The following is an 18692-nucleotide window of genomic DNA, read 5'->3' as shown; positions in this document are numbered from 1 at the left end:
AGTTTGGTAGATGCTGGTAACTGTTAGTCGGCTGGAAGGGAAACGGGGCGATTTAAGGCCGCAAGGTGACTTTGCTCGAGCTCCCAGGCGCAGCAACGCTCGGGGGGCCGGGCTGCGCCCCGCGCAGGTGAGGAGGCTTCTGCGAGGTCCCGCAGCCCGCTGCCTCCGTCGTTGCAGGGCGGCGGGTTCGGTGTGGCGGAGAATCGTGTTGGGCGACGGGGAGCCCTGCCGGCGCCGGTGCCGCTTGGCGCCCTCCTGCCTTCTGCCGGGGGGGCTGCCGCTGCCCCGCGCGCAGGGTCCGGGGGCTTCGGGCTGGAGCGAGCAGCACCCGCGCACAGGTAAAACATGGAGAGGCCCGTTCAGAAGCTGCCCCGAAACCTAGCGGGGGGGCTCTAAGATTTCGGATGTGGCTGTGTATGTGGCGGGGGAAGGTTGTGGGTGTTGCTTTTTTGTTTTTTGATTATTTTTTAATGATTATTTTCCAGGTCATATCTTCTGCTTAGTTTAAAGTCTTTCCTCTAGCACGTGCCTGTAATTGCTCATCCTCAGGTGACTGTCACATTTAATGAAGTAAATCTTTTTAATTAAAACTCTTCTTTTACTGTTTGTCGCAGTTATAGGTCAGATACCGTACGCAAGGGTACAGGAACGCATGCCGGGTGGAGGCCGCAGGGCGGTGCGTCCGCTGGGAGACACAGCTAGGAAACCTAATGCCGCTCCGTGGAGCGGCGAGTAGGGGGGAGGCGCCGAAATCGGTTTCTTTCTATACAAATAATGAGTGTAGTCTGAAATTAATTTTTAGCTAAACAGTAAGAAGTTGCATTTCTTCGAAGCCGTAACACACTGCGCATGTTTTCTAACCTTTGTTCCGCTTGTTGTTGTTCCTGCAGGTATTTTGCTTCGTGACTTCAGCGCGTCGTTCAAGGTTGATACTGCTCGCGTCTGCCTCGACCCCGACAGCACCCAAACGTGGGTTCACCGCCGGGAGAGCTGAGGAAGTCCTGCGCGCCTGGTGGGGGGGCTCAAGGGCTTTGCCTTGCCCTTGGCTGTTGGGAACTCGGTGAAGAGACTGTGCGCTTCATATATGACATACAGAAATAGATGGCATCTAAGTGTGTGTGCTGGGGGGGGATCATTGCCTCCCCCCCCCAGTTGTGACTGTTCCCTAAAGAAGGAGCCCAGTTGCACCTTTGCAGGCCCTCCTGGAGCAGGACACAGCAGGCAGAGCTGCTGCCACCATTTGCCCATCCTTGTGCCCTGGAAACCATCCTTAAATTAGTGAGTTTTTCCCCTGCAGCTGAAAACTTCAAGGCTTCTGCCACTTCGTTCCCAGCAATCAGCCTCGTACCTCTGTTCGCTTACAGCATTGTCGGACAAAAAAAATCCCAGCACCCTTGGGAAGTGCAGTTGAGCCTTTCTCTTGCCCTGCTGCTCTGAGATTTTTGTATAATGGGATTTCCCCTCCCCCCTGCCCCCCCCCCTTGGGACGTTGCTCAATTCATAAATGGACAAAACCTCACCCTAAAATAGAGCCTTTCCTCAAAGGAAAGCCTGGCCCTGCCTCCCCTGAGCCCGGGTGGTGCTCTGGCCGGAGGTGGCTCTCCGTAAGAGCGCTCTAGCTAATGCTGCAGAACGTGTTTGTGGTTTGCTTGTTGAGCAGTTCTCTTCTGTAACAACCCTGAGGAGCAGACACACATGCACATACTTGAAAGCTGAAATGGTCTAAGACAGCAGCAGGCAGGAATCGGATCTTCGTGTCGTGCTCTGAGAAACGGCAGCTCTTTGCTCTAAAGCGGGGGAGGCTTGGTGCATAACCAGGCTGCGGCAGGGCTGAGAACAGAGCAGAGGGGTGCGCTACTGACCCCCCCCCCCCCGGACCTGTGGCAGCAAGGAAGGTATTTGGAAAACTGCTGTTTGAAAGACCTTGCATGCTTAAAGCACGTTTGTTCTGTTTTTTTGTTGTTGTTGTTTTTTAAGGTAGTGACAAAAGGGACACCTAATCAAGTATCTTAAGATGGGCCTAGGCTCACACACCTTAATGTAATTATGGGTAATCATGGTGTACCTAGACTGTGTCACCCCCCCCCCCCCCCCAAAACCACCCTTTCTGTAACTTGATAATGTGAAATTTAATTTGATACATAATTTGGCAGAGATGCAGCATTCAGCAAACTTAGCATCAAGTATGCAACTGTTTGTTAGCCTCATCAGTAAAAACACCAGCCAAGCTGCTGCGGTGTTTGATGTTAGCGCTGGCAGGAAGCGTCGTGACAAACAGGGCTGGGGGTGGGGGGGGGTTGGGGGGGGTGTTACCCTGGCGTTCCCAAACCGAGCCTGGGGCCACAGGCACAGCAGCAGGGCTCCCGCAACAACAGCCACTTACTTGCTGCTGCCCCTGTGCTCTGTGCAAAAGGCTCACGCAGGCTTGAGCACAGCTAGCGCGGCCGGTCAATCCGGTGTGTTCCACCGCGCTGCGGGGCTGGGGGCTAGTTCCCCTCTTAGGGCAGCTGCTGTGAGCTTTCAGGTGCCAGTTCAAGCTGCGCTGGAGAAGAGCAGCTGCCATTGCTTGCTGTTCATGGATGCAGGAGGTGGGATGTGGAAGAGGAGCAGGTCCAAAGCAAGGCGGGTACTGTAAAGCCGAGCCAGGAGCAACAGCTCCATGCAGAGCGGGGAAAGAGGGCCCCAGATGTGGCCTAAGCTTCAGCCCACGTCCTCTGGTTCACTGGGGATTTGGCTGGACCTTAGCACACAAGGTCAGTGAAGACTTGCACTTAACAGGAACGCTGCATTCACAGAAGCATGCACTTTCCTGTAGTGACTAGGTCTGTTCCAGCTGAGTGGCTGCAAGGAGAAAAACAGCCTTCTGCTTTAAAAAAAAAAAAAAAGGGGGGGGGGGAATCACTTCCTCCTACATAGCTGTACAAACGCGCTTTCAAAAAATCATGGTAGTAGTAATACATGCTGAATTCAAGCTAGATGAGTGTAGTTCACGCCTAGATGCCTTCAGGCATTTACAACAAATACACAACCATTACAATGTGTGTGTTTTTTTTGTTTTTTTTTTTCCCAGTAGAAATATGCATTTTGAATTCACTGTCTGGCTGTTTCTGTTGATCCTTAGGTTTGTGAGAGCAGCAAGGAGAAACTCAAGCCGTCACGACTTTGCCCCAATGCGCAGTTGCCCTCTAGCGACCTGCGAAGGGATTAGTTATGTTACTTGGAAATCTGTGCTAGCAGCTGACCACCAACACATTGTAATAACTGGTACGTTTAGGCCACGGTGTTTATGCTCCTGTCTCTGGGGGACTGGAAGACAATATTCTAAGTAAAATCTCATTTAAATTAAAAAAGAAGATGAGGACTTCTGGTCCTTTAGATGCAGGTTTTATTTGTCTTATCATCTGTCGTCTTTTATGTAATATAGATAATCTCACTGGTTTTGCTCCACGCAAATATAAATAAACGACACCGCAGGAAAATAACTATTCACCTCTCGTGTGTTCATTGTTTGGACAGGACGTTGGGCTGTAGTCTCAATCTGCTCCATCTTTTTCTGAGTTTAGAGCCTTCCTTTTTGTTGTTTATATTCCCAAAGTTTACTTCTTGCCAAAAATAACTGATTGAGGATGTGTGTTACTGTTAAAGCTTCCTGGTAAGGTTTTCTGTATCATCTGCTCATTTCCTAGTTGTTGTCCCAAACAAGCAGCGATTAAAGGCTGTTACTGCCACTTCATGCACTGTCTTTCCTGTTAGATAGTTGTTGGTTTCACATCAGCTGCTTTGAGGACAGTTCTCGGCCTACATATGTGAGGGGTTTTTTTCCCTGCCCTTTATTTTTACCTCTATCTCTGCCCTTGTAGCTTTTCTTTGTCCTGAGCTTTGACAGCTCAATCCACGCTGCTGGTCTGCGGTGGCTGAAATAATAGGATTTTTTTTTGTGTGATCTTTGTTTTTACATCTATGTAGGTGGCAACTGCAGCCTGTATGAGCGCCTTTTGTGTGGAGGTAGTGCCCCGTGTCCTAGCTCCTGCTGAAACCGAGGGCACCGTGCACTGCCTCACCTTGCATAGTAAGCAAAGAGTGTCTCGGTGCCGTCCATATCCAATAAAGAAAGAGCAGCATCCCACAACCGAAACTCATTAAATTCTGATCAGAAGAGGTAGTGTAACGCAGCCAGGGACAGCACACATGATTTGTGTCTCTCAGTACCGCTGCTTTGACTTTGGCACTGGTTATGGCGTACCACTTAGGGACAAATCCATGCAAAACAAGAAACATCTGGGCCATGCGCAAGGAGAGCGGCTGACTTCACAGAACAGCAAAGTCACCGTGCCTCCACCAGCCCCAAAACAGCTCTCCCCTTAGGAAAAGGCCTGCACCCCCCCCCCAACCAGAGGGTGCCTCCTCGCTCCCCTTTACAAACCTAGATAGGGACTTCCATGCACCATACTCTGTCCAGAGAAGAATGAGCACATTTTAACAAGAGGGTCAGTAGTGAGGGGTGAGGAAAGCTTCCATCGTTACCCTCTTCCAAGAGGGCCAAGACTGGATCGCTGGTGTGCGTTGTTACGAGGCACTTTGGGGCAGTGTCCTGCTCTAGTCGGTGTCCTCAGCTACGATACGCCTTCAGCAGTTGACCTGCTATCACCAGTCTTTGGATCTCGCTGGTCCCTTCATAGATCTCAGTGATACGAGCGTCGCGGTAATGCCGTTCTGCTGGCATCTCCGTCACGTAGCCCATCCCGCCCAAGATCTGGATGGCCTGAAAATTAGAAAGAAAGTGGCTTGAAGGAATTTACTTTCCACAAAACACATCCAGCGTAAAAGGTGCTAATCCCACTGCATGAGGATGCCTAGCCCATTTGCAAGCAGGGGGAGGAATAAACCAGATTTGCGCTGGGTGACAGCAGCACTGATAGCCCAGACAGGGAAGGAACAAATGCAGCGGTATTTGTTAATTAGCCACCTTCACCCTGGATGCTTTAAGGGCAGGAGAAAATAAATGCAGATATCAGCGGGCCTGTTCTTTCCACCCACCGTGTGCCAATCCTGCTGCTAGTCCTGTCCACGCTCCCGCCCATGTCACTGCGCCTACGCAAGACCCTGAAAGGCCACTTTCCTTGGACACCACCACGACCAAGAGGGCTGTGAAAGGTAACACGGCTGCAGCACACCAGCTTATGCACCCTCTCCCCCCCGACTCCAGAGGGATGGCCGTGGTAACCAGCTCCACCTATAGGTAGATAGAGATCTATATAAAATTAGCTAGCTTTAATATTCTAGTAAAGATCAACACCCCACCACCTGGCTTGTTGTGTGACACGGGGAAGGAGCCAAACGGCTTTTCAGCCTGATGCCTATCCGAGAGACTAATTGTGTAGTTACCTGATGAGAAATGGCTGTGGCAGCTTCTGATGCAGCCAGCTTGGCCATTGCAGCTTCCTTTGGAGAAGAAAAACAACATCGCTGAGGATGCAGGTAGCACAAAAACAAATACCTCACTTGCAAGAGAAGCTTGAACACTTGGTGGCCTCAGCTGCAGCATGAGACAGGCCTGGCCAGTGGCTCTGGCTGTCGGAGGCCACCCCTCTCCCTGCAGATAAATACAGGGCCCTGCAGGCTGGCAGGGCAGACAGACAGACAGACAGCATGGTTTAAAAATCTGCCAGAGGGCCAAACACAGCCAGCCCTGGCTGGCCAGAGCTAAACTCCGTAAAACTCAGTAATACTGTACAGAGCAGGGTTTTCCTGCACCGAGCCTGCGCGCGGAGCCGTCACTGCTCCCCCAACGCGAGGCTGGACGTACCTTTGTGAAGGGCTTCCCCTTGTCTTTCAGCACAGCCGCTCTCCAGGTCAGCAAGCGCGCACCCTCCAATGCCACAGCCATATCTGCTAGCTTAAACTGCAAAGAAAGACAAACGGCTGCGGCTGCCTACGTGAGAACGTACACCAGGAGTCTCCCAAATCTGAGGCCAATTTTGCTAGAAAAGGTGCTACACCAACTCAACCATCACTTTTTAACTGCGTTTGAAAGCATAAGCTATTACTTTGCTTACGACAGTCAGTGCAAAGTGCATTACATCCCTGAAGCCAAACCAAAGCGCCCACCTGAACTTCCCCCCAGCACTAGCAACATTTGGAGTTGAGCCCAGCCCCTACCTGAACCGCCTGTAGCTTTGTGATAGGCGCCCCAAAGGCCATTCTCTTTTCAGCATAATCCACAGCGCAATCCAAAGCTGCCTGGGCTATTCCAAGAGCCTGCGAGGCGATACCAATCCTTCCGCCGTCCAGGGTTTGCTGAGAAAGACACAGAATGTATGTTTAAGCCATACTTGATCAAATTCCTGACAGACTGAGAAAAGGATTTGTCAGTCTTGGACTGAGAGTCTTAAAAATGGCTGGTGACTGAAGGGTTCCCTTATTTTTGGACATAATATGATGGGTTCTGTTCTCCAGGGAACTCAGCCTTTTTCAAAAAGTCAGGCCAATAGATAGTGTTTTGACCTTATGGAGAAAGGGATGAACACTTCCAATTGGTAGCGCTTCACAGCAGGGAACCTGCTGTTCTGCAGCTGCCTGACTCCTCCTCAGAAGTCACACGTGTGCCGTAACTCAGATTTCATCCACCTTTGGATGTGCATTCAGGTCAGTGTTCCTCTGCCAAAGTATTTAGGGAAAAATGCAGCATTTTCCTTTTTTCTGTGAGTCCCAAATGGGGGGGGGGGGGGGGGGAGTTGAGGGTAGGGAGAGGAGAAAAATTTTAAAAAGGAAATACTGTAAAGAACCAGCCCCCAGCTAACTTACTGCCTCAGCTGCATCGACATTCCTTCACCTGAGAACTGCCACACAGACTCGGTGAGGAAAGTGCTGCCAATGGTTTATGATGAATCAATGATTTATCAAGCTCTATCAGTGATTTCTCCCGCTCGACAAAGGTCAGCTGCCTAGCGTTACACAGAACAGCTTACGTTAGCGGTTCTCATCCTAGCGATCATAAGCCCGAAAATGGTTTTGCAAGCCCTGAGAAGGCCTTAAGGCAGCGAGTTTGGGAACAGCCGTTTCACCCAAGCCCAGCTGCACCCCCCATCCGTCTCTCACCATGGCGATTTTGAAGCCCATGCCCGGCTGCCCCAACAGGTTGGCCTTGGGTATCCGACAGTCCTCGAATATCAGGTTGGCAGTGGAAGACGCTCGGATTCCCAGCTTGTCCTCCTTCTTCCCCAGTGAAAGGCCAGCAGTTGGCATAGGAACCAGGAATGCACTGATGCCCTGCAACGAGACCCAAACTCTTAGGAGCGGTGCCAACTTCCCGCTTGCGTGGGGGTCAGCGGGCTTCCTTCAAACATTCTTCACCGGAGCCACATGTTCAGGTAACCAGGAAAAGGGAGGGGGGAGCTGAGCGACTGAACAAAGCCTCCGCACGTTAGCCCCCTCTCTTCAAAGCCTGCACAGCGCTAACTATGCCGCGCAGTCCCCAGAGCCTTTTCAGAGGGCTTCGCCCTTCGCACCTCCTTCCCTCCCGGCCCTTTTTCACAACCGACCCACTGAACGCACCTTGTGTTTCAGGGATTTATCGGTAGTGGCAAACACCACGGTGGCAGACGCGTCCCAGGCGTTGGTGATCCAGGCTTTGGTGCCGTTCAGAACCCACTCGTCTCCGTCCAGGCGGGCCACGGTGGAAGCAGCTCCCGCGTCGCTGCCGTTTCCTGAGCAAGGCACCAGGCAAACAAAACTCAGGCAACTGGGAACAGCCCAGCGCGCCAAAGCCACCCCGGCCCCCCACTGCCAGCTCACAGCACCGCCTGTCACAGCAGCGGTGCCAGCACTGCCCTCCCGGGGAGGAGCCGAACACGAAGGGGGAAGGCTGGCAGCTCTAAGACATCGCTATCTCCAGAGCTCTGCTCACACAGAGAGGATGAAAATTTTCAGCATGGAACATAGGGGTGGCAGTTTATGCCTTGGGCACTGAAACTTCATTTAAATGAAATAGCTATAAATCACCTTTCTGCAGACTGTTACTGTTTGACAGACCTAAAGTCCAGTCTAAATTTGGTTAAGGAAAGACAGTACCCTACTTACTTTGCCACAGGAATGATAACAGTCACATCACCTGGTTCACTAAGGGCAAAACATCCGATTTTATCGCCACTGGTGAAGGGAGCAATCCACTTCTGCTTCTGCTCCTCGGAACCAAACTTGAGTATTGGCCCTAAGTACAGAGACTTTAAGAATTGAGAGTTGTGTTAGCACAGCCGGCAGCTACAAGCAGTCCAGTAACTCCCCAATGTCCAGTGCCCTCCAGCACACCAGAACGCACCACAAGCTCAGCAACAACAGAGCCCATTTGTCAATTCACCCCTCTCCAACGGTACAATAAACTCCCCAGCTGCCAGGCTCGGTTCCACTCCTGTCCCTCACACGCAGTCTCGGGGGACACTTACGTTATTGACGCTCATAATGACGCCCGTGGACGCGCAGCCCCTGCTGATCTCCTCTACGGCAATGGAATAGGCCAGGTAGTCGAGGCCTGCTCCTTTGTACTGCTCCGGCACGTCCATGGCCAGCAGCCCGAGGCTGCCCATCTTCTTCACCTGCACGCGGGCAAACGGAGAGGTAAGATTGTCGGCATCACCGGTAGCCCCACAAATACACACGCACACACAGGCGGAGACAGGCTGCAGGAAGGCTACGCACACAGTAAAAGATGTGCATGACTAGTGGTCAAATGGGAATCTGACCGTACAAACTGGTGAGCACCCACAGGTCCCGATGACTTTAACAAAAGCTGCGCATGGGCAGTGCTGATTAGGACTAGGCTCTTGCTTATTTAAAGAGCTCTCTTCACTGCCTGGAAGGAAGGGAGCCTTTTGAGTCTGAAATAGGGAGTTATAACGTCACCTGGATTTTCTCAGCCTCCCACCAAAGTTTTTCCCTCACATTACTCTGTCAGTTGGAAGCTCTCAGTGGGAAATTAGCTGATAAAAATCATTGCTACTTTACCTTCCAGTCTGCTGTGCTTCAGCCTAGGACTGCACAAGAAAAGAGTTTTACAGAATGAATGACCCACAGAATGGTTTGCAAGAAGCTGGTTTTTAATTCCCATTACAGCCAGGTCTTGCTTGTCAGAGAATTTAATTACTGGTCTCATTCCACATCATTCTACCTGTGTTCCTCAGCTGGACAGCTGGCTGCTTAGCCTTAAGCTCTTCAGAGCACAGACTGCCTTTGCATCGCTTGTTAGTAATCTAAAAATGAATTTGGTAATGTACAAGAGAAAAAAACAAGTTTTTCTCTGTCTTTATATTTAAGACATGCTAAGTCAAATTTAGCCCAAACTTTTGGTGTTGCAGAAATAAGCTTTTTACCAGCTTCTGCCTGCTTTAAACAAGTATTTTGCTTCATGTATGGGCCCCCAAAACGCTAGTCCTTTACATCAAATCCAGAGGATGAACAAAAGATAGTAACTAGTTCTATGTAATTGCTTTATCTTAAAAAAAAAGTTTCTATTCTGAATTTTCCTCTGTACTTTCAAGTGAAAATCCTCAAAATCAAATGCAAAGTTATCAGGTAAGAACAGTGAAACAGGAGGGAACTTTTTTCTTCCTTAGAAAGAGCATGAATTTCCTGTCTATCCTTCCTTGCTCCTTAATGGAGAAGGGGCAACATGACAAAACTCACATGCCTCTGACTGCTCTACCTGGAGTCTTTTGGCTAATGTAATGGTATATACTTTTCTGGGGCTTAATATTTCATAGCAATCAAATAAGATGAATCAGTCTGTTCAACACAGCAAAGAATGGCTGTACTGCTTTCCACAAAAGCGAAGTCCCCGGTCGGACTGGAACCCCCGTTTCTGCGCAGCCCCAGCAGGCGGGAAGACCAACATGCCTCTCCTGCCTCCTGAGCACTTCTCTTCTTTCCATGATCTGAAACGCACTCAGTTCACCTATGCTTCCTTACTGTAAACCATTTTATTGTTATATGCAGGCTGTTAAAGCGTTTTATTGATTCTATAAGCCAGCTGCATCACGCAAACCATAAAGCATTACAGCCCAGAGGAAAGTTACTAGGAGAAGCGAAAATTCAGTGGCACCGAAGCCAGAAACGGAGACACGCGAGCAAAGCAGAAGAGCTTAAAACGCCCTGCGGGCTTCAAAGCTCCACACTGAAAAAGACCCCCCGGCAGCGGGTCTGAACTCCAGGTTCCCGCGAGGCCAGAGCGCGAGGCGCCTCCCCGCCCCTCCCCACGCCAAGAAGCATCTCCGCGGCCCGGGGGGGGGCCGGGAGGGGGGTCGCACCTGCGCGGCCGGGAAGCGGTGCTCCCTGTCCAGTTGCGCGGCCGCCGGCACCAGCTCCCTCTCGGCGAAGTCGCGGCAGGTCTGCCGCAGCATCTGGTGGGTCTCGGGCAGCTCCGCCGCCTGGAAGACCGCGTGCAGCCGGCGCGGGCCGCCCCGAGCCAGCGCTGCGCGCCGAGCAAGCCGTTAGGCCCCGCTCCCCTTCCCGCCCCGCCGCCCGCGGGCCCTGAAGGGCACCGGGCCGCGCCCGCGCACCCTTCCCCCCGCCCCCTCCGCCGCGCCCCGCGGGCCCCGAGCGGCCGCGGAGCGGGAGCGGGGCCGGGACCGGCGCCCTCACCCCGCAGGGCCGCGCCGCCGCGGGCCAGGAGCGCCGCCGCCGCCATGGCCGCCTCGTCCCGCCTCAGGGCAGCGCGGGAGCAGCGCGCACGCGCGGGAGGAGGGGGCGGGGCGAAGGCGCACGCAGCCCCACCCCACGCCGCCTGGCCCCGCCCCCGGCCATCCCGGCCCCACCCCCATGCCGCCTGGCCACGCCCCCGGCCCAGAAACGAGGCGGCGCCGCGGGTGCGAAACTCGGAGGTTTATTGGTGCTATTGCTCGTGACAGCGCGCCGGGACCGGCACCGGCACCGGCACCGGGATGGGGCGCGCGGCCCCGCCCCGCCCCGGGACCCCCCCCCCCCCGCCGCGCTCTGGCACCAGCGGGCTCCAGCCCCCGCAGGAGCCCCACCAAGGCCACGCGGTGAGAGGTACAGATAGGCACCTGGGACCAGCACGGATCCCCGCAGGTGGCCGGGGTAGCTGCTGGTGCTCGTTATCCTCGGTGCGGAGGAAGAGGAAGAGGAAGGGGCGTCTGACTGCAGCAACCCGCCGTCCGTTAGCCTTGTCCTCAGCGTAGAGCTGCAGGGAGGCGGCAGTGTCGACGAGTCCAGGGAGGCGGCAGTGTTGACGAGTCCAGGGATCACCGCTGGCACTGGTCCACGCTCTCGGGCAGCGCGTGGCGCAGTAGCTCAGTGTTACAGGACAGCGGAGCGGAAGGCAAACACAGGGAAATATCTGAAGTTGATGCAGTGAAATACAGAGCTGAAAAGTAGAGTTACTACTTCACTGTCACCACCTTCCTCCTTCATTTCTGCCTCCTAAACATTTGTTTTATTCTTCCTGCACCCTCCGATAAGCAGAAGAAACATCCGCAGGCTCCAGGGGGGAGGCTGTTGCTGCTTCTCTGCACTGAGAGGCATTGAAAGTCCTAAGGAAAGCACACAAAGAAAGATGCTTCCTATCAAAAATAGAGGACAAGGACAGCGGTACCCTGTCCGTATGGGGAGAGATGACCTTCCTTCGCAAGGTGCAATATGAATCCTTCAGTCTCATGAAACAACTGTCCAGGAAGCTTGTCTGCACAGAGCCAAGGCACTTGCCTCAAGAGTGCAGCAAAAGAAGTCCTGGTCCTAAGAGGACCAATACTGGAAAGATTTAGCATGAGTCTGTGGTTTTGGTCCCCCTTTTTCATTTTGTTATAGCAGAATGCAGTATAATCCTATCTCTTTCCTCTTTCCAACTCAGCACACGCGATCTGAGAGATGCTGTCTACACAGATATCCCTTCTCTTGCTCAAACTTTGACCGACACAAAGTGCCTCCTTTCAGCGCACAGCTAGGAACACTTGACAAGGAGGAGATCCCATCTGAATTTCTTCCTAGCCCACTGGCTTGAGTAGCTTCGATCCAAAGCATCAGAACACACAAACCAGAAGGAAGAAAATGCTGTTAAACCACATTTACCAAAGCCATCATCTCGGCCACAAAGGGAAGAGACTTCACAGAAGGCATCTAAGAGAAGAGGAACCCTAAGAACGTGGACAAAGTGGGGACAAGAGTCCAGAAGTCCCTGACTTTTTGGGTTACAGTCAACTCTTTTCCAGTGCCAGGTCACCCTCTTGTAGGGATTTTTTTCTGCAGCATGCTTTTCTGGGCAAAGAATCTCTAATTTGGCAAAGCAAACAACTTCAGTTAGAAACTATCTTAGGCATGCTAATGCTGCCTGCCTGCAAGTCTTGTTATGTTTTTCCTCCAGTTTTCCTTCTCTTATTGCTGAACAGATTATACATTCACTGATGGGAAAGCAACCGATCCAATGATTTCTTCTCATCACTACTGACAGAGGTAATGCCTATTTAAGACAGGAACCCACTTGCCTACAGCGTCAAATGCCTCATGTACATTTAGAGGAGCCTTCTCATGCGGGTCAGCCGCACTCTGCAAAGCAGCGGCTAGATGGCAGCCACACACTTACCGACTGCGGAGCTGCACCCTGACGAGCACAAACAGCTTACACAAGGTGGTATTTGCCAGCAGAGTAATTTCTGCTGCTCCCTCTGGCCAACAGTGCTTCTTCCTTTTAAGTACTCAAGTGACATAGAAAACAGATGGGAATTATCACATTCATAAGAAAAAGCCAGAGGAGGTTGCTTCATACAGAAAATGAAACAAAAGTAACGTTTCAAGGCACCTGGGTTACACTACACACAATTTCAGCTCAACATCCTAAAACCTGCCAAGGAATAACTAACAGCCTCTTCAGCCACTTTTATCCTGAGCATCTCTGAACAGTTCAGGATGGAAAACACCCTTCTGGGCAGTTCTGCCTCGTCATGATTAACTGCCTGCCCTTACAGGAAAAGAAAAGTTTCCCCATCGCAACGGCACGGCACCAGGCCTTCTGAAGGCAATCACAGCAAGAGGCCTCTTGAGCTCCACCTTACAGCAGCTTTACTAATTCTGAAATCACTAAACAAGATTGCTTAAGTGCCTTTGGGGATGCTGGAGGGGATTCATGGCAGCAGAATCGTTCTTCATCTGTCAGCCACGCAGACCTTGCCCCTCCACATTCCCAAGACATTCGCTGTGGTTGCTCATGATTAATGCTCCTCCCAAAACAGGTCATTTGTTGTGGTTAATCATAATTAAACATCCTTCCCAAGAGCTGGAGATTCTTTCATGGCTGCCACTCCACAAACTCTCACTGCTTACTCTGATGCCAGCTGATCCTCTCCGCCAAAGTTAACACTATGTGTCTGCCAGCCGAAGGCAGGGGCTTCCTACTGCTGCGTACGCACTAACAGGCTCCAGGCCGTAACGCCCACCCCTTTCAATCCTGCTAAAACATGATCTACTTTGAACCTTACTTAATACAACAGGTAACCAACTGTATCCACCAAGGAGTTAGGTTTCAACTGTCTCAGGGAAGAAGTGGAATTAATACTAGCAAATGTCTCTAGACTAACACAAGCTAACTCTTACCTACAATAGCCGTGACTGACCAGCCCAGGGAGGGGACAGGAAAAATGACAGTCTCCAGAGCCAGCAAAATAAGCAGAGAAGGGCTTTCTTAGCTCAGGTTTGCATGGGCAAAAGCAGGGCCCCCGCATGGCTGCCAGGAAGACACAGATCTCCCCTTCCCAGCGCATGACACCCTCTTTCCTCGCTACTGCCAGATACCGAATGCGGCTGTGAAATACACCCTCTGGTCTAGCAGGTAACTAACTCAGAGGAAGAACTTCCTAAACCATAAATACACAGGTAAGCAGGCAAAGCAGCGACGGGAACTTGAACAATTCTCACTTTTTGGTCATAAGAATCCCACTCCATAACACCATCCGAGCAATTTGACCTGGGCAGCTTTTAGCTAATACGTTATAGCTGACGTAAAACAAAGCAAATGAGCCGGTAACACCGCCATCTCTCCTTCCAGCACCTCTGACAGACCTAAATTCAGGTCTAAAATGTTTAAAGAAATACAGAGACTGAAGCCTAGGAAGCTCAGCTTCCCACACGTTCTTCAGGTGAGTTTCCACATTCTCCCTTTTTCCTCCAAGCGCACTAGATTGACACCCCACCCCTCCACCCCAGCGAGACTGACAATGTGCTGTCAGCCCAAAGACAATACATTCCGTAACAAGAGCCAAAAATCCTACACAATGGGAAGCAGGAGAAACAGTGAATAAAGTGAGATTAACTTCAGCTCTAAAGTTGACCTCAAGCTCCATAATTCAACAATTTGCTCACATGAGCTCAAATAGAAATGCTATCAGATTGACTCAATGACCAACCTGGATAAACTCCCCTTTTTCTTATCTTGTATTTCTAGTGAAATCTCTGGCAAAATACAGATTAAGCAGTTCCCAGGAGCAGTTCAGGCCCCTAGAAGCAGAAGGAAGATTCCTGCACTGCTTAGAAGCTGAATTAGTCTCTTATTTTAACTTTCCACCAGGGAATATAAAGATGCACCCTACAAAGCAAACCCAGCCATGCTACAGACTAAACCACTATGCAGTGAAGAGATGATCTATCCAGCTGGAGAAGAGATCTGCTCTTCAGGCTTCACTGGCTAATTGAAAGGGGCAAATTTTCCTGCTAAGAAATAGCTTACTGAAACAATCTGACCTCTTGTAAGAGGGTAGTCAGTCACCCAACTGGTGAAATATCAGAAGCACTAAAAGTGCAATCTAACTATAAAAAAAATGTAACAGCAATAATTTTCTAACAGAGCCTCCGATCCATAAACCTAACCAAGGCACCAGAAGGTACCTAGGAATAGAGAAAGACAGAGGCAAGATACGTAGGAATGTTGGATAGGGAAGTGTCGTAGGAGATTTCCTTTGCTCTCATGAGCTGCCTTCTTTTCTTCATGTTTTCAGTCTCATGCAAGGAGAAAAGGTTTGGCAAGAAGCCTTGCTGCATGAGACAGTAACTCCGGTCCCCTCCTGGATATCCAGAACGGTTAGCAGTAGCACAGCATCCAGTGGACATACACCAGTTACTGTCCTCCGTTGTAGGCATAGTCGGCCTTGTTGTGCATGATCAACTTGTTGTCCACAAAGTAAAAGCTGTCCGAGCGGGTCTCGTATGGATTTTCAACCATCAGACGGACTGTGAAAGAGAAAGCTCGATCACATTCAAATACAAAAGCCTGCCACACTCCAGTGGACAGCACAATGTCAGAGGAAAAAAGGAGTCTGCCATGCTGCTGGATTTACAAGGCTCTGCCCCATCCAAGTAAGAGAATCAAACTGCTCTGCTGAGCACACTTCAAAAGCTCTGTCCTGCCCTTCCTATTCTTCCTATTCACAGGACAAATGCTGTCAAAAGCAAACAAATGGAGATGCAGTAATGCCGCACACGACGACCTAGAAACTGTGAGAGCCACCACGGGAGCACAGCAGCTCTAGCAGCTCTGGCGTGTAAGCATTCAGGGAGGTAGCAATCAGCAAAGAAAGCAAGCGCTGACACTCCCTCCACGTCCGCGCCTCCTCCCCCACGCCGGCAGCCGCAGAGGGGCCCACATCCTCCCGCTCTATCCACCCCTCGAGGTCAGGCATACCCGGCATCGTGCATAACTGCAGAGATCTTGCTACGCTCAGAAAACACATCCCTCGGAGAAGAGCCAGGCCTGTTCCAGAGCAGGAGGTTCCAGCTCTGACAAGGAAGTGCCGAAGACAGACGTGTGGCTACTGAGAAAACGCTTTTTCAGGGTTCTGTTATCTTCTGGACTACACTGTTAGACATGTCCTGTGACTGATCAGCCCTTCTTGCAGCCTGTGACTTAACAACACAGGTTGTTTTCAAAGATGGAGAATCTGCAGCACAAAGCTGGGACTTAGTCAAGACTGCACACAGCTGAAATCAGAAACCTGTATCTATCTGTTGCTGTCCTTCTTTCCTAGTCACAACTGTTTCTCCACAAGGAGAGAGAGAGAGAAAGAGATGGAAAGGGAGAAAATGAGCACAGGCGCACAAAACACAACTCAGCGCAGTAAAGCAGATACTTACTAAGGTCTTCTGAGAGCTGAGGGAATTCATAGATGTGTTCGCATGTGTTCCTGCTACTGGGGATGCAGAACCCAAAATCAAAGTCAAAGTTCTTCAGTAAGCGATCTCGGAAGTAATGTCGCTCAATCATTCGAAAGTTTGACACTGGCTTTTCTCCCACTGTGAATTCCACTCTGCGGGCAAAAAGTGGGAAAACACACCTAAGACCACCTACCAGGACAGAGCCTTGGACCTGAGGCTACACGAGAACCCAGCAAATCATTCCAGAAAGAGTTTGATATTTGTACTGTAAGATGGAGTCTCTCTAGTCCCTGACTCAATTCAGTTAGAAACTATCAAGTGACGCTTGGTAAAAATCTGTTTTTCCCCTTTCTGTGAACTCATACTCACGTTGCACCAACAGTCCGAAGGCGGAGAAACGCCGGTGTGAACTGATAACGAACAAAGCGGCCTGCACTGGCATCTAGCTCGCTGTTGTCATCTTCATCCTCTTCATCTTGCTCTAGAAAATGCACCAACTCAGAGTTATTCTGCTAACAGCTTACACATACAGCTAACAAGCATATCAGAACAAGCTGGCTATCACTCAGGCAATGAACATAAAGGTGTCTAAGAATTGGTCTGGGACTCATAGTGGCACTAAGAAATAAACATAAAATGAGAATGATATGAAAGTTGACCCAGCTTTGGTAGCTCTGGAGCTGAAACCACCCTCTTAGCCTCACAGGAGGCCAAAGCACATGGAAGAAACTATATCGCAGCCAGCCAACAAGGGAAGATTTGCAGTTGATCGCATTCCCCCTTCTCACTATAATCACTTCACATTTTTATGACATAACTAGGAAGCTTCCCAGCAAAGGTAAACTCAGCCCCACACTTAAAGGAGAGGGGTTCTGTCACCAGAACATACTGCAAGACCTTTCTGCTTGGTCTGCATGGCTCCTTCATTGCAGCTTCCCACTCTCAGAGCCTCTCTAGCCTCTCTGCAGTGTTAGTGAGACTTGCCTGAAGCAGATGGCTTCGCAATTTCAAAAAGCACTGTTCCAGTTTCAAGGTCCCGGATCTTGAACCTGGTGAAGTCAATGTTGTAAATGTTGTCTTCTGGCTTGCATAAATAATCTAGAAGAAAAGAAAAAAACACATAGCAACAATTCAAAAGATCTCAGAGCAGCTTTCAAAGTAATTTCTTTTCTGTTAGTCACAGCCCCACAAAATCCATTCTACAAGCTGTTTTGCAGAAGTTTTGGGAAAGCGGGACAAAACCGAGGCTGGAAGGAAGGCGTAAAGGCACACGAGGTGCCGGCAGCGAAGCGGGAAAGGAAGGAGAACAGAGATGCCCAACGCGGAGAGCAGAACTTTCTCAAAGTTCCCGCAAAGCCCGAGGCAAGAGCGCACAACGCCGCTGCAAACAGCGCCGGCGCGGCGAGCACCGCCGCCACGAGGGGCCGGTGCCGAGCGGAGCGGCGGGCGAGGCCGGGCGCCCGGGACAGCGGGGCAGCCCGGCCCGGCCGCGCCCCGGCCCGCCGCGCCGCGCCGCTCTGCCTGGAACGGCGGCGGAGGGGCCCGGGGACGGAGGAGCCCGGCGGCGGAGGGGCCCGGCGCGGCGCGGCGCGGCGCGGCCCGCACTCACTCTCCGTGACCCGGCACAGCCCCAGGACGTGCTCGGGCCGGACGGTCTCCAGCGCCAGCAGCTCGGACTCGGTCCAAGGCGCTCCGGCCCGCGGGGGCGCCGCGTCCGCCGAGCCGCGCCGCCCCCGCAGCCGGCTGAGCGCCCCCCCGGCCCCCGGCGGCGGCTTCTTCTCCGGCCCCGCCGCCGCCGCCGCCCGCGCCTTCGAGCCGCTCATCGCCCCGCCGCCGCCGCCGCCAAGATGGCCGCCGCCGCCCGCGGTAGCTATGGAGCGAGGGGCGGGGCCGCGGCGGTCAGAGGGCACGGGCGCGCTGCCTAGCAACGCCGGGAGCGCCCCAAGCTAAGCAGGGCCCGCCGCGCGCGGGGGCTGGAGGGGGGACCGCGGCGGGCGGCTGCGCCGAGTACGGCCCCGGGCGGCGGCCCCGCTCCCCGCGGTGGGCACTCGGCACCCCGCAGCACCCGCTTGGGCCCGGCTCGGCCAGGGAGCGCGGGGCGCTTGCCCGCGAGGGAGAAAAACAGCAGAAAAACAGAAAATAACCGGAAAAACAGCCAGCGCTGCTCCCCTTTCCCCCCGCCAAGGGCCAAGGCTGTGCCACCGGCCCTCGCCCGCTCCTGCCCATCGCCCCCAAAAACCCAGCGAGAGCGGCCACCCCTCATCATTACCGCATCGCTCGTTAATTTAATCAGGGAATGAGTCCTCCGGCGCACGGGGAATTACAGCGAACAGCTGGCTCCAGCCCCCGGAGAGCTCCAGCCTTTTTCGGAAGCTGTTTCGGCAGGGCCGGGCGACGCTGCCCCTTGGGCTCCCCCGAGCGAGGCGGTCGCTCCTGAACCGCTCCCGGAGCCTCCGGGCCGCACCAGGAGCCCAAGCTGCGGTGAAAGCAGGTGTCAGCAGGCGCCACTAAGCCCCGGGCCCAGCCGGACACCGGGCGACACCAGGCCC

General features: G+C 52.4%; 2 protein-coding genes and 1 long non-coding RNA gene across 4 annotated transcripts; 1 reads left to right on the top strand and 2 right to left on the bottom strand.

Moving 5' to 3' along the window:
* Positions 1–1067: 1067 nt before the first annotated feature.
* LOC136993546 (uncharacterized) lies at positions 1068–3482 on the top strand. 2 transcript variants are annotated; one of them, XR_010885907.1, is made up of 2 exons: positions 1068–1278; positions 3122–3482. It is a non-coding gene; the product is annotated as an uncharacterized lncRNA (long non-coding RNA). The 2 variants fall into 2 exon arrangements; XR_010885908.1 differs by lacking the exon at positions 1068–1278 and adding an exon at positions 1494–1895.
* ACADS (acyl-CoA dehydrogenase short chain) lies at positions 3369–10698 on the bottom strand. The gene is made up of 10 exons (XM_067306975.1): positions 10633–10698; positions 10299–10462; positions 8442–8591; positions 8111–8222; positions 7555–7706; positions 7099–7269; positions 6160–6297; positions 5807–5902; positions 5386–5442; positions 3369–4762 (listed from the first exon to the last, which is right to left on the bottom strand). Exons 1-10 carry the CDS (start codon positions 10676–10678, stop codon positions 4610–4612), a joined length of 1239 nt encoding a protein of 412 aa, XP_067163076.1. The 5' UTR covers positions 10679–10698; the 3' UTR covers positions 3369–4609.
* A 284-nt stretch (positions 10699–10982) lies between these two features.
* Positions 10983–17966, bottom strand: UNC119B (unc-119 lipid binding chaperone B). The gene is made up of 5 exons (XM_067307034.1): positions 17753–17966; positions 17128–17241; positions 16513–16624; positions 16123–16295; positions 10983–15222 (listed from the first exon to the last, which is right to left on the bottom strand). Exons 1-5 carry the CDS (start codon positions 17964–17966, stop codon positions 15110–15112), a joined length of 726 nt encoding a protein of 241 aa, XP_067163135.1. The 3' UTR covers positions 10983–15109.
* Between the last annotated feature and the right edge of the window lie 726 nt (positions 17967–18692).

Source organism: Apteryx mantelli, chromosome 17 (assembly GCF_036417845.1).
Source record: "Apteryx mantelli isolate bAptMan1 chromosome 17, bAptMan1.hap1, whole genome shotgun sequence".
Taxonomy (NCBI): Eukaryota; Metazoa; Chordata; class Aves; order Apterygiformes; family Apterygidae; genus Apteryx; species Apteryx mantelli.
This window is presented reverse-complemented; position numbering and strand designations above follow the sequence as displayed.

Coding starts and splice junctions, on each gene's coding strand:
- ACADS (XM_067306975.1), bottom strand. CDS start 10,678: ATGGCGGCGGCGGCGCTCCTGGCCCGCGGCGGCGCGGCCCTGCGGG. Junction 5,903..6,159: donor CAAAGCTACAGGCGGTTCAG/GTAGGGGCTGGG, acceptor CTTTCTTTGCAG/TTTAAGCTAGCAGATATGGC. Junction 4,763..5,385: donor CCACAGCCATTTCTCATCAG/GTAACTACACAA, acceptor TCTAATTTTCAG/GCCATCCAGATCTTGGGCGG.
- UNC119B (XM_067307034.1), bottom strand. CDS start 17,966: ATGAGCGGCTCGAAGGCGCGGGCGGCGGCGGCGGCGGGGCCGGAGAAG. Junction 16,625..17,127: donor TGCGAAGCCATCTGCTTCAG/GCAAGTCTCACT, acceptor TGCATTTTCTAG/AGCAAGATGAAGAGGATGAA. Junction 16,296..16,512: donor CTTCGGACTGTTGGTGCAAC/GTGAGTATGAGT, acceptor TTTTGCCCGCAG/AGTGGAATTCACAGTGGGAG.